Genomic DNA, 18,985 nt, shown 5'->3' with positions numbered 1-18,985 from the left:
ACGTATCGTTCGAAATTTCCTTAAAAGGCCGGCTGAAACTCGACTCTAAATACACAGTAATATCTTATTTCTTCACGAGGTATTTAACCTTTCGCTTCCTACTTAGCTCTGTAACCCCACAAATGCTGCGGTTACGCGTATTCTACGATTCCCACACAATTTAATTTAGTTCCAATTCTGCTTAGCAAGCTGGAAAACGCATTACTTATTCTCAACGCGATATTGATAGCTACTTTTAACAAATCAAGCAAAACATTTCACCGTTAATATTCTTTTTTTATTAAAAACTGATCAGCGATTGGCTCTAGTCACACCTGATGGAAAGTGAAGACGGCGCCTAAGATGAAGCTCACTGGTTCAGTAGTAGCCTATTCACTCTTGCTTCAAAGAGACCGGGGTCATATTTATCATGGAATACAGATGACCAGATGATGATAATCTTAAAAGCCTTACCGTTATAAAGTACATCCTTAAGTTAGGTATTGCCAAAAACACCTATAAAAAATTGACACAACCGAATACAGAACCTCCTCCTTCTAAGAAATTGAAGTCGGTTAGTAAAAATTGTATTCTATTGTAAGACTCACAACATGTTGCCTGTAACTATTGTTTTAAAGACGTCAAAATTATAACTAAATTTAGAAAGCGACAAAATTTCACCACCTTATTTTTTCAGTAGATATAAAAGTTTTTGTATAAAATAGTTTATCCTCCATTGCCCGTAACGGGCTAAGGCACATTATAAGATTAGATGCAAATGGATTAGGTCTTTGTGGTGCTTCATCAGTACGATACAGGATAGGCCATATAGGGTAAAGGCACCTATTACCGTGGTAGTTAAGGAACTTTTCAAAAGAGATCCAAAAATTAAGGGTATCAATGCTGTCTAACAGCCAGGAATATTTTTTTTTCATCAGAGCATTTAATGAACTTTCCGTTTCACACGTTTTTGGATTCATTTTGGGTTATTATATGTATTAAAATATTTTTTGAAGCCAAAATGACCAAATCTTCTATTACCGTGGCAAGGGACAGGCTGTGATTCTATTATCGCGAATTGAGCTTTCATTACCGAGGGTACAATTGGCATGATTTTTCTGCACTCGTTAACAGAAACCAAACTCAAAATTCGAAACCTAATACCGAGGGTTAAAACAATAATAACGACGTGGGTTCTGTATATTATTTTTGTGTCATTAAGTTTAATAATGACACAAAAATAAAAAATAAAACTATAGGAGTATGTTTAAAAATAAGAGATATATTCGAAGAGATTATAATTACACTTCGGCACAATCAAAGACTATTAAATAGTTAACTTACCAAGTACCCACGAGTACCTGTATAACAAGTTATAAGTTGAATGTTTTACATGTAAAACAACAAAAATTATTGTTAGTAAAGTTTTACTAAGGACGTATATGACAAATAGGCCTGCCTGTTATTAAATAAAGTAATTTTTAAATGCTATATAGATTGATAAGAGTTTGTCTTACTGACATAATTAGCTGCACAAAAAAAAACAAGTAAGTAACATTTTCTCATAAGGCACAGCGTAAATTATAGTCGAAATTTTATAAGCTGGACGTTTACCACCTGAGTGAAAGTTTACCACAGTGAAATGGTAAACGTCCACCTAATAAAATTTCGACTATATATAAAAACATGAAATTTTTTAATTCTAATATTTTTGATAAGGTAATTAAGTTAAATAAAGTCTCTCACATATTATGTGTTATAATTTACCCGTTTATAACTAACAAATCACAGTACTTTTCTTATTGCTGATTCTTATAGCTAAAAAAAATCATGTCTGAGATTTTGGACTACTGTATAAATAAAATTATATAAAAAAAAATCTAATCGGAATTGTCCGGCAGTTGGGTACCCTTCCTTGTCTGTCAGAGTAATAACTGAATCAGAAAACAGAAGAATTTAAATCTGATAATGATAACTGAAGTCTAAATTTTATCAACGAAATCTGTACTTGCGGTACCCTAAATGCGATATTTCAATACAATACCAAATAGTCACTCGGTAATAGATAACTCTTTAAGAGCCTATTACCGACCCATTCGATATTTCTCTGGGTCGGTAATAGATTTCTATACATTCTATTACCGAGGGTAATACGATCATACCATCGGTAATAGGCTTAATTTGGAGTTTAATTAAACCTAATTCCGACCCATAAAAAGAATAAAACACAGATGTTTTTTCAAATCAAATCAAACACGTATATTACAAGCTTCTTGTAAAGACAAAATCACATAACTGGCAAGTAAATTTTAGGTTTTAACTCAAAATAAAAAAAAGTTGACACATTAACGGTTCCAATAGAAACAAGGAAATCGGTGCTGAAGTTTTTGTTAAAAATTAAGGGTTAGTTGAATACTTTCAATACCACGGAAATAGCTCTTTAATAGCGTGAATAGATCAAGATTGGAATAAATAAAAGAAATTATAAAATTGATAATTTGTACCAAAACTAAAGAGTAAATAACAAAACTACCACTTTTTCTATTACCGTGGCATACCACGGAATTACTTACCACAGAAGTAATTGGCGCCTATCACCGCTGTATTTTATTTTCAATTTTAAACGTATTTTCCGGTCAAAAACTAAGTTAAAAGTAATTCAAAATCGTGTAGAAACCAATACACAACCTCTTAAAAGGCATTGCACTAGTTTATTTGCCATAACTATTACGTAAAACACTAAGTAAGATTGGAGTGCACTTACCTGTGGTGTCACGCGTCTGTATGGAACAACCGGTTCTTGCGCCGCCGTCGCACAAACTGACGAATTGCGAGTTTTTTATTACACTCACACAAATGCACACTAATGGGCACGATAGACCAATGAATGAGCTTGTTTGGTGTATGCTTTATTTCTTAGAGAATAGATCTGTTTGCTTGCAAAATGCGTATTTGTAAACACCGCGGTGTTAGACGTCGATTTTGATACCCGCGTTAATAGCCGCCGTTACCCTAATCAGATTTAACCGCGCTAAGGAACTACGCACACGCCGGCCTTGGCACAGTCGAAGAAACGTTACGTTATACTAACACTCAGTCTTACAAGTGATTAGGTCTGTTTTTATTTGACTGAGAAAAACTATCGTCTAGACTTTATTTTAATGTCCCTCCTACGGGAAACATTTATAAAGCATTTTGTTATAAAAAGGAAATTCAAAGTTTTTAAGGTACCTACCTAGATCGAATCTTCGCGCCTACATTTTTCAAATTTGCCGTCATCTACAATCATGTCTAGACTTATTTTTTTGTAAAATGTCCCTGCTACTGAACACTGTTTAAAGCATTTTGTTATCAAAAGAAGAAAGGCGTGCAATTCAAAGTTTGTATAAGAAATGAAATCTTCTTTCATAAATTTTTCATATTTGTCGCCATCTTCCATTGAAAAAATTGGTGAAAGACTATAAAAGTTTTATTGATTTAACCTATGCGATAAACTCAAGATAACCTATTTAAGGTTCTTTAATAGAAAATGGACACAGTTGCGCAATGCCATTATGCAATCAATTTACAATGGCTATTACTGGGACTCGTTAATTTTATCGACGCGATATAATTATAACGATCTCTATCGATGACCTTGGGTTATCTGAGGTCGTACAAACAACTGATTAACCCATTTTAAATGCCACTTAGAGATTTAATAATTCCAAAGCACTGAAATAATTAATTATAAAAATGTTTAAACATTCACGGTAGTATATAACTAGTAAAAAATATTGTATTATGAAGTAATAACTTTTAATTACTTAAACCACATCCTGTGATGAATGTATACTATTTTACATCACACAGCCAAATGATTCTAATACATTTGCCTTAAAAACACGCAATTGGTTCCTACTGATGATTTATTGAGATATCACATGAAGTTTAAACTGTACATTTGAAAAAATACGAATTTAGTACATTTTTCCGTCACTGCCAAGTAACAGCCTTGTTCTCAATTATAAAAATGTAAACGTTGTATTTTTTGACGATATTGTTTTGATATTTTTGATAAAGGAAATAGAAAAAAAATCACCGCATCGGGAGATGGTCAATATCCGATATTTCCCTTATTAAAAAAAAGATTAGTATTTTCTGCACAGAATGTCCATAACGTATGTAGTAACGAACATTTCCGAAAATTCCTTTAACTCCACTGCACTCTTCGACGCTGACGCCGATGCACCTGCGCAAGGCGAAGCTGATGTTCTTCTGGGTGCGGTACCCCAGCTCCGCGGTCCTCAAGATGTACTTCCCCGACATCAAGTTCAACAAGAACAACACGGCTCAACTAGTCAAGTGGTTCTCCAACTTTAGGTAAGTTTCATCATACATTTATACCTTTTAACCCTCTATCCTCCTAAGACCCTGCTTTCAAATTTTTGTACACATTCCACAATCTATTTTAAACGTTGTGTAACTCCTTAGTTACACAACCCCCCCTATATATTTGGAACCCTTGTTCCAAATTCAAAAACAAAACAAACGCTTCTGGGTCTCAGGAGGTGCTAGGACACAGTTAGAATTTATACGGCAAAAATGACCACCCTATAAATTCATCTTTATGTATTTTTTATTAGCAGAGTTTTTAGGGCTTTAAACAGGCGATGACGATGAGGTTTGAATTGTGTTTTTTTCTGAACCGTTAAGGGATAAACTGTACTATTTTTCCTTTTTTGCAGTACATGTGTGTTGTATTTTAAAAGTTTACTTTTACAATAGATTACTTAATCAGATAATGTGTTTGACGACCGGTTTGGCCTAGTGGGTAGTGACCCTGCCTACGAAGCTGATGGTCCCGGGTTCAAATCCTTGTAAGGGCATTTATTCGTGTGATGAGCATGGATATTTGTTCCTGAGTCATGGGTGTTTTCTATGTATTTAAGTTTATAAATATTTACATATTATATATATCGTTATCTAAGTACCCTCAACACAAGCCTTATTGAGCTTACTGTGGGACTTAGTCAATTTGTGTAATAATGACCTATAATATTTATTTATTTATTTATTTTTATTTATGACTAAACATTTTCTAGATGCTAGATTGAGTAACCAAATCTTATATCGAAAAATACGTAAAAGTAAGTAAATAACATCTTGACTACATTTTGTACTTTCCGTGCTATTTCTGATCCTTCAGGGTTTTTCTTACTTCCTTTAGTTAGGTACCTATAAGATATATTTGTAACGGAAAATACATAACCCAGAAACCGTTTTTATACATTTTAATTAATAACATGCCTACGAAAATAATAATAATTAACTTCTTTTAAACCGCATAGTTTGTTTCTATCAGCATTACTCATGCGTATAATACGATAATCCGCAAAACAGGAAGAAGTACCTAAATATATGAAGCATTACTGTACCTATTCATGATCAGAAGGGAAAAACAAGCCAAACTTGTTTGATATGTCATATCGGCTAAATTGACAATTTAGGTATAAATAAAATAACTTTAGACACGGTTACAATATAAGTAAGAAATATCTGAGAAATAATTAGAACAACGTGTCTTAATCATTCTTCGATATATCTTGGAAAGATCTTTAAAAGATCGATAACTAAACGACATGTCAAAATTGACGTTTATTTCGATTCCGCTGTGATCCCAATAAGATTTATCTATGATATTTCTAACGTCAAAGTGACATTTGTTGCGCGAATCGTGCTGCTTCTGTCAATTATACGACATACAAACGATATCTAAAATAGTACTTATCGGTATCATATCTCGTTCTTCGAAGCGGGCCGTTTGGCCCAAACTGGACAACGACAACTTCAGACAGAGAGCTCTGGAAAACCTTGGAGGAGGCCTATACCCTATAGAGGGGTTCTCGTACATTCTCTCTTATTGTTAATTTAATCTGATGTGTATTTTTTGTGTTCGAGAACTTAAAGGCTTTTTTTTAAACTTATAGTTATAAAAATCTAAATTTAATTGGAATAATATTGTTAAACACTCACGAATAACATACTCTTATCCTATTCAGATTAAGTCTAACTTATTATTTTTTGCTCATAACCGGAAAGCAGATATCTATATCGAGACCGTCAAAAAGTTATTTTTTATTCGTTCAAATTGCATTTACAATCATAACAAGTCACTTTAAAGACTGACGTAAAATGATTAGTCCCTACACCTTTTCTTACAAATTAAACAAGATTATTAAAAACTACACCAAAATACTACTTTTTCTTTTGCCCCCTTATATTAAAGTTCATAATTGAGTGGTTTCTCCGAACCCCACATGCAAAATAAAACTTGTAAAATATTACCCCTTTATAGCTCGTGTCATCCATGATGACGTGCAGATTTGTCAAATCTAACCTTTAATATCATGACCATACGAGTCAAGTCACACGTCTTCATGAATGACACGATCTGTAATAGGGTAAAACGATTGATTAATCCCAATCTGTGTAGTTGGAATCTAATAATAATGCTAGGGTTGTCAATTCACTATTTCCTGTTTACACGCAGGGTGCCACCCCTGGATTGCGTGTAAGTAAACAAATTAGAAAAGGAAACGGTTGTCTTAAACGGTTATTATGGAGTGAAATGTTAGAAAACGTATAGCATAACGTTAACTGTGGGATGAAGCAAAAATATTTTTTTAGCAAAAAAATATATTTTGGTACAAGCTTTTATCACTGTGCTTTTCTTTCCACAGGCAACTAATACTTATTGAGACAATTCTAACAAACCCAACACATAATGAGTTTGCGTTATTCGATCATAGAGTTCCTAAGGCCACCTCCTGTCTCCATGTCATCATATACACGGTGGCCAAAAAATATGTGCATTCCCGTTGCCAGGGAGGTTTTGGGATTATTTTGAGCAACTTTTACTATGGGACCAACCCCGAAATCGTGAAAAAAATTTCAGACTGTTTCATACATTTTAGCTGGACCATTTTCTATGGGAGGGTAGATTTTTTTATTCGCATTTTCGGGGTTGGTCCAATAGTAAAAGTTGCTCAGGATAATCCCAAAACCTCCCTGGCAACGGGAATGCACATATTTTTTGGCCACTTTGTATTGCATTGTCGTCCGATTTAACCCTTGGAGTGGTAGGCCGTCGCCTACCGACCAATTACGTCAATCAAATTTGAAATTTGATTAATTGAAATAGAATCAAAATTCCAACAACTCAAAACGACGTATGCCACTTGAAGAGATAAATATGTATGCAAAATTTCAGCTCAATCGGAAATCGCAAAGTGGGTCAAATTTAGGTTCTAAGACTTGACCCACACAAAGAGTGCAAGTTAAATAAAAGCGTGTAATAGAGAAAATCCACATTTAGGTTATAATTATATTCTAGCGACGCTATTAGTCATACAAAATATGTGGAGAAAAATATTGATAACTATACGTATAATTATTTTCATATTTTCGTCATGCCAGTTAGATCAGACGCCAACATTTTTCCTTCCTTACACACTTGCGTAGCACTCGTAGCCTCTTCGTAGCTATCGTAGCATTTCGTAGGTCTGCTACAAAGCGTAGACCATGTTATAAATACCTCTAATATGGCCCGATTCGAAATTTAAGATACGTCAAATTCTAGATACGATATGGATAGGATATGTTAGTGTCAAAAGTGACGTTTCTTCAAACAAAAACGCTGACGCTGACATATCCGATCCTTATCGTATCTTTAGGATTTTTTTTACGTATTGTAAAGTTTGAATCGGGCCGATAGTGTTCGTACTATTTTAGCTACATTAAATTGTTAATAAAAGTTAAGGGTCTGAAAAAAATCTACTTTCGTTCAAATATTTAAAGCGATTTAAATATAAATAGATTTAACTTATTCGAGTACGCAAAATAATTAATTTCAAAGATGAATTATTATTTGGAAGCCGCTACAATTTTACAATTTTACTGCAAGTTTGTGTTTAACACCTACATTAACTTCGTCCATCATACGGTACATTTTGAAATCTAGTAAAAGGGTAAAAGCTTAAGTGAAGGGAAAATGCCATGTATTGATTGTGAGCCAATTTCCTCGCTATCAGAGATAAGGGTCACCTGCCCGACACGTGCCAGATATCTCACCCTTCTTCAATGTGTACACAAACATATGGATTATACGAATTCATATTTGCTTCATTTGTTTTTGTATAGTGTTGTATTTATACATTATTTAGTGAACGGGGTATTTTTTATGACTTTTATATTCAATATATTGTGGTAAAGTCAAATAATTTGAAAAAATCCATGAACCACATTTTTTCTATTGGCGTAAAATTAAATTGGCAGATTAAAGGTAAAATATATGGGCAATAAAGTCGTGTTTACATATTTTTGAGACTTCGTTCGTACCGATATTTTCAGACGTCACTGTACTAAGAATATAACTTGCTTATTAATATTTTTATTTACAAAACCCTAGTTGTGGCTTGAAACCTTTGCAAGGCTCGAGATACTTCCTACGCTCGTGGTTCAATTTTGGAATCTTTCGCTAGCTCGGGTATCAACATTACCACGAGCCGTTAAACAACAACTTTACCCCCTTGCAAAACAAATAATTATCTTATATTTCTATTTCTATACTCATGCAATATTGCTGGGGATTACTCAGCGGCTGTATCTTAAACCAACCGAGTTATGTGGTTTTACTTATTAATATATGTGTATTTTCCGTTTCAAAGAGGAAAATATCAGAGATAAAGTGTTTATTTAAAATAAATAATAAGGTTTTCCCGTGTATTCCAATTTAAGCATGTGTTATATAATATAATTTATGTTAATTGCAATAATTGAATAAACATCTCTAAAATTAATACAAACTAATAGACCGCGGGCCAGGAGCATATATCTTCAGTCATGGCCTCCCGGCTAATACTATGTCAGGTGATAGTTTAGATGCTGTTTTAAATTTAAAAAAAATACCGTCAGCCGGTTGTATCGCGGTGGAAAGACTAGAGCTATTCACATGAACATGTAAAAATACGCGCCTTACGACTTTATGTCCGCAAAGTATGCATAATGTGTAAATTTCGTAATCAGTTTATGGCGTTTCAGGCATTTCACCTGATGAAATGCTACATACAAAGTTTCATTAAAAGGTAAAACGCTTATTTTTTACATGTTCATGCGACCAGCTGACGTTCTTACCACCGCTGTATAACCGGCTGACGATTTTGTAATTAACAACAGCATCTGTACTATCATCTGACAAAGTACGAGTATCAAACGGGAGGCGATGACATTTTTTTACGTGTTTCGGTGGCTGTCATTCCTCAACCCACCAACGGAGCGGCAGCCGACGTCCACGAGGGTTCATCTTACATAGCCGTTAACCACTATCCGAGTTTTCGCCCGGGAGGCGATTGGTCATGGAAATCTGTTCCTGACTCGCGGTGTATAAATTAAAAAGACAGATAACAAGTGTGTAGAGCTCAACGAGGGGTGGGAGGAGGTTATAGGGTCGGCAACGCGCATGTAACTTCTCTGGAGTTGCAGGCGTACATAGGCTACTGATACTGCTTACCATCAGGCGGGCCGTATGCTTGTTTGCCACCGACGTAGTATAAAAAAAAAGATGTAAACTGTACCACCAGCAGACATCATAAAATAATCAGCCAAGTTTAAAAGACAATTTATCTAACCATAATTTAGTCATCAGGCCGTATATTTAAATTTATCAAAGAATGACACATGCAAAACAGGTCTGACGTATGTTATGACAAACTAAATAAGTGTGGCAATGTAACTAACGTATAACAGATTTGATTTAGGTGCGCGCAAATAGATATCAATATAAGTAGAGCTGATAAGAGCTTCCTCGCACAAATAATGACGGCCCGATTCGATTGTCAGTGACGTTTGTTTCTTCAAACAAAACTATCACTTTTGACACTGACATATCCAATCCATATCGTATCTTTAGGAAATTTTTGACGTACCTTAAAGTTCGAATCGAATCGTTGGTATTACAGCGAGGAAATGCTGTTAGCATCTACTACAGCATACCGCATGGGGATAGTTTTCGGTAGTTTATTTTAAGATTAGTTTTATTTATTTTTATATTTAGGTTTTAAGTTTTATGTTAGTTATTTAATTCTGTTATTTTGTTATCTTATTTTCCTTAAAAACCTGGTATAGGTATTAATAAACCTGTTAGTGTTTGATCCTTTCGCATTATCTCAAAGGTTAGCTGGCAGAGATCCCTTTTAGGGATGAGTTTGCCTTTGTACATACAATTTTTATTGTTTTGTGATGTCTGTTTTATGTTAACCTGTTTATGTGCAACAAAGTGACATACATACATACATACATACAGATTATAAATAAGGGCGATATCGATTGTAGTCCAGCAAACACTCGAAGCTGTTTGCGTTATCACCGACATTTTATATTAAAGCTTTCTGATGCTATCTCAAGCTAGTATTATCTTTATCGAAGTGCGATATAGGGAACTTGGTAAAAGCATTGATAGCGTATCTCCACGAGTGCCAGATATCTAAAGTAACGATAAAATTAATGAAAAACTTAGTTATGTTGCGAAATACGTCTGAAATTATTAAATATACGATGTGCTTTAGAAAGGACAAAAAATATTATAATTTAGATCCGTTAGAAAGGACGAATTAAGATGAGACATATTATTATTATTGCGAGCCTATTGTCTCCCATTGCTGGGCAAAGTATTCCCACCATATTTATTTATTTATATTTATGAATTATATGTAATGATACAAATTTATATTTTATATTTTGACATTTACAATTCTTATAAACTACCTATGTACCTGCTATTCATTATTGAATTGTCATAGCTGTAAGTAGGATTACATAATTACTCGTACTCGGTGAGCATGATAGTTTAGTTTCTAGTATTAAGTTCAATGTTTTTGTACGCCGTTTGGCGAAATATAGTGAGACTGTACATATATAAACTGTACCCCTAGTGTAAATATTTTCGACAGCGAAACGTTACGTACGCGTTTGCGTTAAGTGTCATTTTGTATGAGATTTTTGACTTTCCAAAACGTCCCGCTTGGCGCGCTGTTCAAAAACCCATACAAAATGAGACTAAACGCAAACGCGTACGTCACGTTTCGAAACCGAATTTATTCACACTAGGGGTACTGACCACCAATGTAATTCTAACTATATTTACAAATAAAACACTTACTTACATAGAAATCACCCGTGACTCAGGAACAAATATCTATGTTCATCACACAAATACCTTCATACCTTCCCTATTATAGACAGGATCACTACCCACTAGGCCGCACCGGTCGTCATAATATCGCTGTATCCTTAGAATAAATCTTTTTTTTAAATCCGCCTTCCAAGTCCACCATGGACTTAGTCCATTAGTATTGTCCTCTAATGGCGGCATTGTGGTCAACGGAAAACGGTCATTTCCTTCCCGATAACATCTCTGAAAGAACTGAAAGGGCGAGGGTAATTTTACAATCGCACGAACGTAATTACAAACTGAGGTGCCCGGTGCAAACTTACCCGATGGGGTTATTTTAAATTTATGACATCGATTTGTACCTACATCGTCATTTGTTTATTTTGACAAACTTTAGCGTAGAAGACTAATCCTGTTTCACAATGTCCAATTAAAGTATTGGATAGCTAATTAACAAATATATTAACTGCCAGATGAAACTTTCTGCAAAACATAGCATCTACCAGTTAAGCTTATTTCAAGAGTGTGAAATTACTTTATTCATCAGATAAGTGGCAAGAAGCTTATTCAAGACTTGGACATTATGAAGCAGGTCCTTAAAGGAGTGCCGACATGACGCCTTTGCATTGTATTTTTTGTTGAACCGAGCCAAAAAGTATGCTTGGTTGCAATAATAAACAATCTAGACGGTTTTTTACATTTTCAGACACAGTACTGATACTTATTGAGAAAGCAGTTTCAAATCACAGTATTTTTTTTATCAAAAATGCTTCGATTAGGTAAAACGGCGCCATTTTATTTATAATATTACCCCACTGATATGGTATCGATCTTCTAATTTAAACTAAACGCAACACTGAAACTTTCTACAATTAAGTAAATTAGCAGCATTCTAATCGTAAACACGATTACAGAAGTCAAACCTTTCGATAGCCTTCGATAAGGCACGATAAATCAACAATTAAAATTAATTCGTTAAAAAACAACTGTTCGCTTTTAAACCGCTCGATTCCAAATTCAAAACTTAAACAGTTGACAAACGCCTTAAGCCCTCCACACACGCCACGACTGTCCACTTGTTAATGAGTACACGTGAAGGGTGCTAGAGCAAGGGCTCTTCTATCGTCTTACCAAGTAACGCCTCGTCGCGCCGTCTACCTTTAAAAAACATTTTCCTTTAAATCTTTTCCAAATTTTAAAAAGGTTAAAGAAAAATATGACAATTTGGTAAGCACCTCAAAGGTTAAGAAAGGCTCAAAAGCGAGTACCTATTTAAATGGCGGCCAAATTCTTTCGTTTATTTACTCCCCTTAAATATTAAGAATGTAAGCTTCAAAGTGAAACAGCCGTAACCGCAACGCGAACTTTTCTCGGCCGCTTCACGTCAAAAGTCTCTAGGGAGAAACAAACATCCTTTACGCAAAAGTCTGCAAAGACAAATTCTTTTGGCGTGTAACTCAAAGAAGTGCAGTGCTCCAACAAAGAGCTACTCGTAGAATTAGCCAGTAGCACTAATTAGTGAGTCGTTTAAGTTATTTCACTTAATTAAGTGGTGAAGTGGTCTAGGCCGGCCGGGTACTACGGCCTGCAGCTAACGCTACACTAAATTGTTAGGCACTCCAATTAATTCTTTTTACGTGCAAGTCGCGAAGGCGCGCTCACACGATCGACAACGCGTTTAGATCTGCTTAGTAACGTAATGCGAACCAGACTTTACTTATATGATGTTTAAAAAAAAGTAGTGATTCAAATTTGCTTCCGTATCACATTTTAAATGTTATTTGTAAATAACATCCAGGATGTTGTTGTTTTTTGTAAATGTTTACTAAATAACCCTCTTGGTTTTTTTGATTTAATATTTATAAACTTTGAATTAGATATTTTATGTAAATTCTAGAATACTTATGATAAGATTCGAAACTATGTATGCATTCAGTACTCTTAGGGTTCACATTTACCCTTTTTAACCCATAAAGCTAACTTGAATTAAAAACTAAAGGTAATTTCTGATAAGCGGTTAATTTCGTAAAAGCGAATGAAATCACTAAGGACTCTTACAGAAATGTTGCAAGCCTTACGTCGCAATTGCCACACGGCTTTTTAAGTTGCCATGTTTGCTTGCTACGTACACATCTAGTTCAATAATTTTAAATTAAAAACTGTATTTTATTAAAGCTCACTTACACGCTAGCTATGATACCGATGTACTTTGCTTCCCTCACGAGAAACTTATTCTATAACCTCTTAAATTTAATTGGTTGGCTAATACACATTAAAACAGTCTTAACTTAATTGCATTGCAACCACACGTTCATGTTAAAAAGTGCATTAGAATTTCCGTCCTTTAAAAAGGACATTTTTGAAAACGCACAAGTGAAGTAGATTTTAGCATGAGATGTGCTGTTTTTAGTACAGGTGTGTCGGGGTCTAATTTACGTGTTAACATTTTTAATAAGGCCGTAGGGCGGGAAGTGGCCGGCAGTTTTCACGCCACGCTCGTACGAGCCCCGTAATTGCTGCGGCCCTCACGAAGGAAGCTTATGAGTAGTTTTCCTTCAAATCTCTGCTAATTACTCACAAGTTGACACCTCTTATTAGTAGTTTTTCTCGTGTACTAATTAAATAACAAAACATGCTTCATGTTTTTAACTAGGGTAATGCGTGATGAGTAATTTATATTTTTTTAGGAATCGTACGTATTAGGACTTAATGGTAAAATAGCAGTATTAAATAGCTACAAAAATATTTCTAAATTAAACTTTTTATAGTATTTATAAGATTGATCAAATAATCAAATTAATTAATAATTTCCACAGTGTTATTTTGTGTAGAAATAGATACATTTACATTTTTATTTTACAGATTTCACCATTTATTAGTTTTCATTTATTTTGATTGCAATTAGAATTCCGTAAATACTGCATTAATGAAAACAATTATGTACTCATTTTACTACAAAAACACTATAAATGATCTAATTTCGCTAAGGGCGTGCAAGAAGACTCCATTGACGTAAAGAACGTCACACCTCACCACTAAATTCCTGCTCACTTCCGAATTAGAGTTCAAACGCACGCGAGCATTGTCTAATAGGAGGGCGCGGCATATTTACATATCATGGCGATATACGCCATTATAAAATATTCTTTCACCGGCCTTTGTCGTTAATAATATAATTAAAACGACGCGCCTTACTTATCACTGTCATCAAGACACGGCCATTTTTTTCATTTCTAATTTTGAAAATCGAATCCGTTTTTAATACAAATGTTCAATTTTAACCACAAAAGTTTTTTTTTAAACAAATCTCATTAATATTCGGCTGCCTAAAACTAGAATTTAATTGGCAATTCAAAGAGATCGATCCTTCGCGTCTACATTTTTCAAAATTGCCGTTTTTTTCTACTGAGAAAGCTTGCCAGAGTATATTATATTTTTGTAAAGTATGTTAAAGCAAACTTTTAAAGTGGGTACCTAATGCTTAACGTGATACCTGGATTGTCACAATAGACGAGACGTTCTCAAAAATGGCTGTACCCACATTGTCTTAATGGTTATTAATACCATACTCCCATATTAGTAAGTGTATCAACAAATAGAATCGCTTCGTCGATTGCAAACTATCGCTAAAACGACGTAAGTACATTTATATTCACATATCCATTTTGTCCTTTATTTAGGACATAAACTGCTTACTTTACGTAGTCATGTTCATCAGCTAATGAAAGTATAATTAGTAGAGTGGTGGTTTCTTCCGGGCTTATCTTGTCTTCGGGGCATTACGTTTTTTAATTACCACGCCCTGGGCAATCAACTTTAAGTACTTACACTACAGTTTTATTGCGGGCCCTACTTTGTGTTTCGAACGTGAAATACAAAACATGTACCTACTAATATCTATCCTATATGATACTATTGAAACTATACGTAGACAGCAGGTTCTGAGATCAGTACCCCTAGTGTAAATTTATTCGATGGCGGAACGTGACGTATGCGTTTGCGTTAAGTCTCATCTTGTATGGGATTTTGTGTTTCCAAAACCTGTTTCTAAATCCCATACTAAATGAGATTTAACGCAAACGTGTACGTCACGTTTCGAAATCGAATAAATGTACACTAGGGGCTCTGAATACTATATGATACGAGATAATAGAATTGTTTATTTATAAGTTTTTTTTTTGTAAATATCTAATTTTGAAGTCAAATTGCGCATTAAATTTATTAATATAATCGTCAACGATACTCAATGTAGTTGTATGTTCAAACAGTGGCATAAACTAATTCCAAAGGCTAAAGGTTGTTTGGAAGATATCGCTCTTTAGCGATAAGACCGCGAGCTGTCTGCCTCTATCATTAATCAATTGTTTTTCTTTAAGCTGTATCTTGTACTGACGTGTGCCAATAAAGAGTATTCAATCTAATTTCATAGATCAAAATATTAATCTCTAATAGTTTTGTATACCTACAAATTCACAATAATACTTATGTCCTAAAAAAAAACATAATCATATATATATATAGTCCTCCACATCGATTTCGAGCTCATGTGAGCTCTTATGTGGCTGGCCAGGCCAAACTTGCTCCTAAACACCCTATCACACTCACAGCAGTAGAGTTGACCGGCCGTGTCATTACACGTAAAACCCCAACTACGCAAGGAAATACCTAAGCCCTCCTACGTGTACGTACATAATAATTATCTATTTAAAACAAAAAAATAACCGTCAAACTATCACACATGCGAGGCCGCGCCTACAGTCTCGAAGGAGCGGGCTTCATTAGTGTGTACCTTAAAAAACTTAATATTGTTCTAATGAACACACGTTTGGGCGCGTTCGTCACGCGACAGCTCGACTCACTGTGGGTACACCGTGCATTTTTTTTTTTTTTTAGGGCTTTGGAAATATTTGTTTTTTTGTACCAGCTTAGTATGATTTTAAGATGTAAGTATGCCATGTGATGTGATCGTCCGTATTGAAAGAAAAAACGTTTTCACCTCAGCAGCTCTAACAAGCCTACTTTCGTCACTCCGGGAATTGACGAAAGTGCAACTTTCCTGACGCCAGGAAGTGACAAAAATGCGACTTTCCTCACTCCAGAGAGTGACGAAAGTGCGACTTTCCTCACTCCAGGTAGTGAGACAAGCTTTCGTCATAATGATGATGCCTTTCATTCATGAATGTAAATAAATATGGTTAACTTTACTTGATGTTGAATTTGTTTAACCTTTAATATGTTCTCACTACTAGGTGAAAAGTTTTATGTGTCACACGAGAGCAAAGTTATTTTACATCTCGTGTTTTTGAGTCCCTCGCTACGCTCAATTATAGTATCTTTCGCTTACTCAGTACTCAAAATCAACACTCGCAAGAAAAACCAACTTTCCTCTCTTGTTGCACAAATAACTATTTTCCATTTCAAAATATTTTCCATTCTCCATGATTTTTTTGTATGTTATTGACAATGAAAAACTAGATTTTTCAAAAAAGCGTAACTTATAAACCTAGCATAATTATATTATGCTGAAGCGATCGATATCAAAATCAAAGTGGAAACCGTTTTCTCCCGAAATGGATTTTCATGGCAAAATTACCGTTAGATTCGAAGAGCTATTCTTCCCTCTTAAGCTGTTTTTTGTCCTTGAGTTATATAACTATAAATAGTTCATGATTTTTAGCTAGTTACATCATTCTCAGTAATATAGTTTGTCAAAGTTCCTAATCATTTTATTTTATTATATTTAGATTCTTGTAAGTTTAGAGCTATGTGACAGGCAAACCAATTTATCAGTAGAAAAAGGCGTAAAATACTATGGAAAATCAATCTTAATGTAGGCAAACTTATTTGCGCATTTTTTTTTCTTAAAAAAAAATGTGTGTCAACTATAGAAAAAAAACGAGACAAATACCAAAGACATCACAAGCTCACACAATATAATATGTTTTCTACATTCTTAATAACCGCAGTCGCTATCAATGTTATCCTTGGCCACTGACGGAAGTTCTCTTATCTGTGGCACAGAAAACTGACCAATCACAGGAGATCTCTTCCAGACCATCACACTTGCAACGTTCGTTTGTTCTTCCAAGTTTAAACAGGTCACATTACGTTGGCGAAGACGGTTATTATTATTTTAATGTGGTTTGGTTTCCTTTTCTGATATGTCCTTTTATATGACATTAGCGACGAATATTTTTTTCGTGATAACAGTTTACCATTAAAAAATTGTTTGTATTTATCCTTTGATCATCCTAAGAAATACATAAAGCTGCCTTTACTTGAAAAAGATATAATTCAATTTTAGAATTACCTCTAAATCCATCACATACTTCGCTTAAAATGGGCGACAACACTTCACAACCATGACATATAATTGCGTCAAAATGTATTTAAAGAACAGCCCACGTAGCCAACATGCCAATTGTAGTCCGTAGCGAACGAAACGCAACTCAACGTCGCACTAATATGAAAGAGTGATAGAGAGAGATCACTACACGCTACGGAACGTTAATGTTGGCTCCGCGGGCTAGTAAACTTTCAAAATGGCGTTGACAGCTGTCATCACATGGAAAAAGGATAAAAGTCGCACACCATCAAATTTGCGTACGCCAGCTCACACTAACAGTTCAAAATCACAAAAAATAGCCAAAGCTAACTTTGGCTTATAAGCCTAGTATCGATGCCATCATTGTTTAAAAAAAAACTTGTAGATGCGTTCGGAAGAGAGGTATGGGCACGGTGAATGCCATCTCGTTTTGTGTGGTAGGGCACAGCACAACGGATGTCATTCCAGATCTAGAGCAGAGCCCAACTGGGGAAGTACCTCCACCTTACAGAAAATAACAGCCAAATAACACTAGACCCTACTCATAGTGTTGTGTTCCTATCGGTAAGGTTGCCATATCTCAACGAGGGTGCGGGGTGTTAGGGTCGGCAACGCACATGTAACACTTATGGATATTACCACCGACTTAGTATAAAAAAAAATTACTTCATCGGTCTCGCGTATCCACATTAACCTCATAACGATTTGATGACATCAAACCTCCTTACGAATCAGCAGTAAAAGGCACGGCCCGGGCCGCATGGGAAATTATTCCAAGTGCCACGCTAACTGTCTCTCGGCCCGCCCTAAGACGTAATTAATTAACGCATGTGTACACACCTTTACTTCACGTTTTTGTTGTACACACGCCTTTATATTTTTATGTCATGCACTACTAATATGTTGGAGTTTTTGATGGGGAGTTTCTGTATCATTTTTTTTTCTTCCTCGCGTTGTCCCGGCATTTTGCCACGGCTCCAGGGAGCCTGGGGTCCGCTTGTCAACTAATCCTAAGATTTGGCGTAGGCACTAATTTTTACGAAAGCGACTGCCATCTGACCTTCCAACCCAAAGGGTACACTAGCCTGGCTGGGATTAGTCCGGTTTCCTCACGATGTTTTCCTTCACCGAAAAGCGACTGGTCAAATATCAAATGATATTTCGTACATTCATTGGTACGAGCCGGGGTTTGAACTCGCGACCTCCGGATTGCAAGTCGCACGCCCTTACCGCTAGGCCACCAGCGCTTTTTCTATCTACATATGTTAGGGAAATGTGTTTTTAAAACAACTTTAGCAGTGATGTTTTAATTAGTCAAAAAAAGGTCGAGATTCACTTAAAACTGTCTCATAATCAGTCAACTAATACAAAGTCCAGGCAACCGTGAATGGTCAGCCATGGCCTTAAAGGACGTTTTAACCCTTTTTTCGCTTAGTGCTGGTTGGGGTAATAAAATCTCGGAGGCACTCCAA

At 35.2% G+C, this 18,985-nt stretch overlaps 1 protein-coding gene across 1 annotated transcript in view; it reads left to right on the top strand.

Moving 5' to 3' along the window:
• LOC133528514 (homeobox protein prospero-like) overlaps nucleotides 1–18,985 on the top strand; it is a 65,999-nt gene that overhangs the window by 32,498 nt on the left and 14,516 nt on the right. The window contains exon 4 of the mRNA XM_061865901.1: nucleotides 4,180–4,341. Within this exon, the coding sequence (XP_061721885.1) occupies nucleotides 4,180–4,341 (162 nt within the window). The remainder of the gene's footprint in view (nucleotides 1–4,179; nucleotides 4,342–18,985) is intronic.

The sequence above is a fragment of the Cydia pomonella genome, chromosome 19 (assembly GCF_033807575.1).
Source record: "Cydia pomonella isolate Wapato2018A chromosome 19, ilCydPomo1, whole genome shotgun sequence".
Classification (NCBI taxonomy): Eukaryota; Metazoa; Arthropoda; class Insecta; order Lepidoptera; family Tortricidae; genus Cydia; species Cydia pomonella.
The sequence above is the reverse complement of the archived record's forward strand: the minus strand, read 5'-3'. Positions and strand labels throughout refer to the sequence as shown.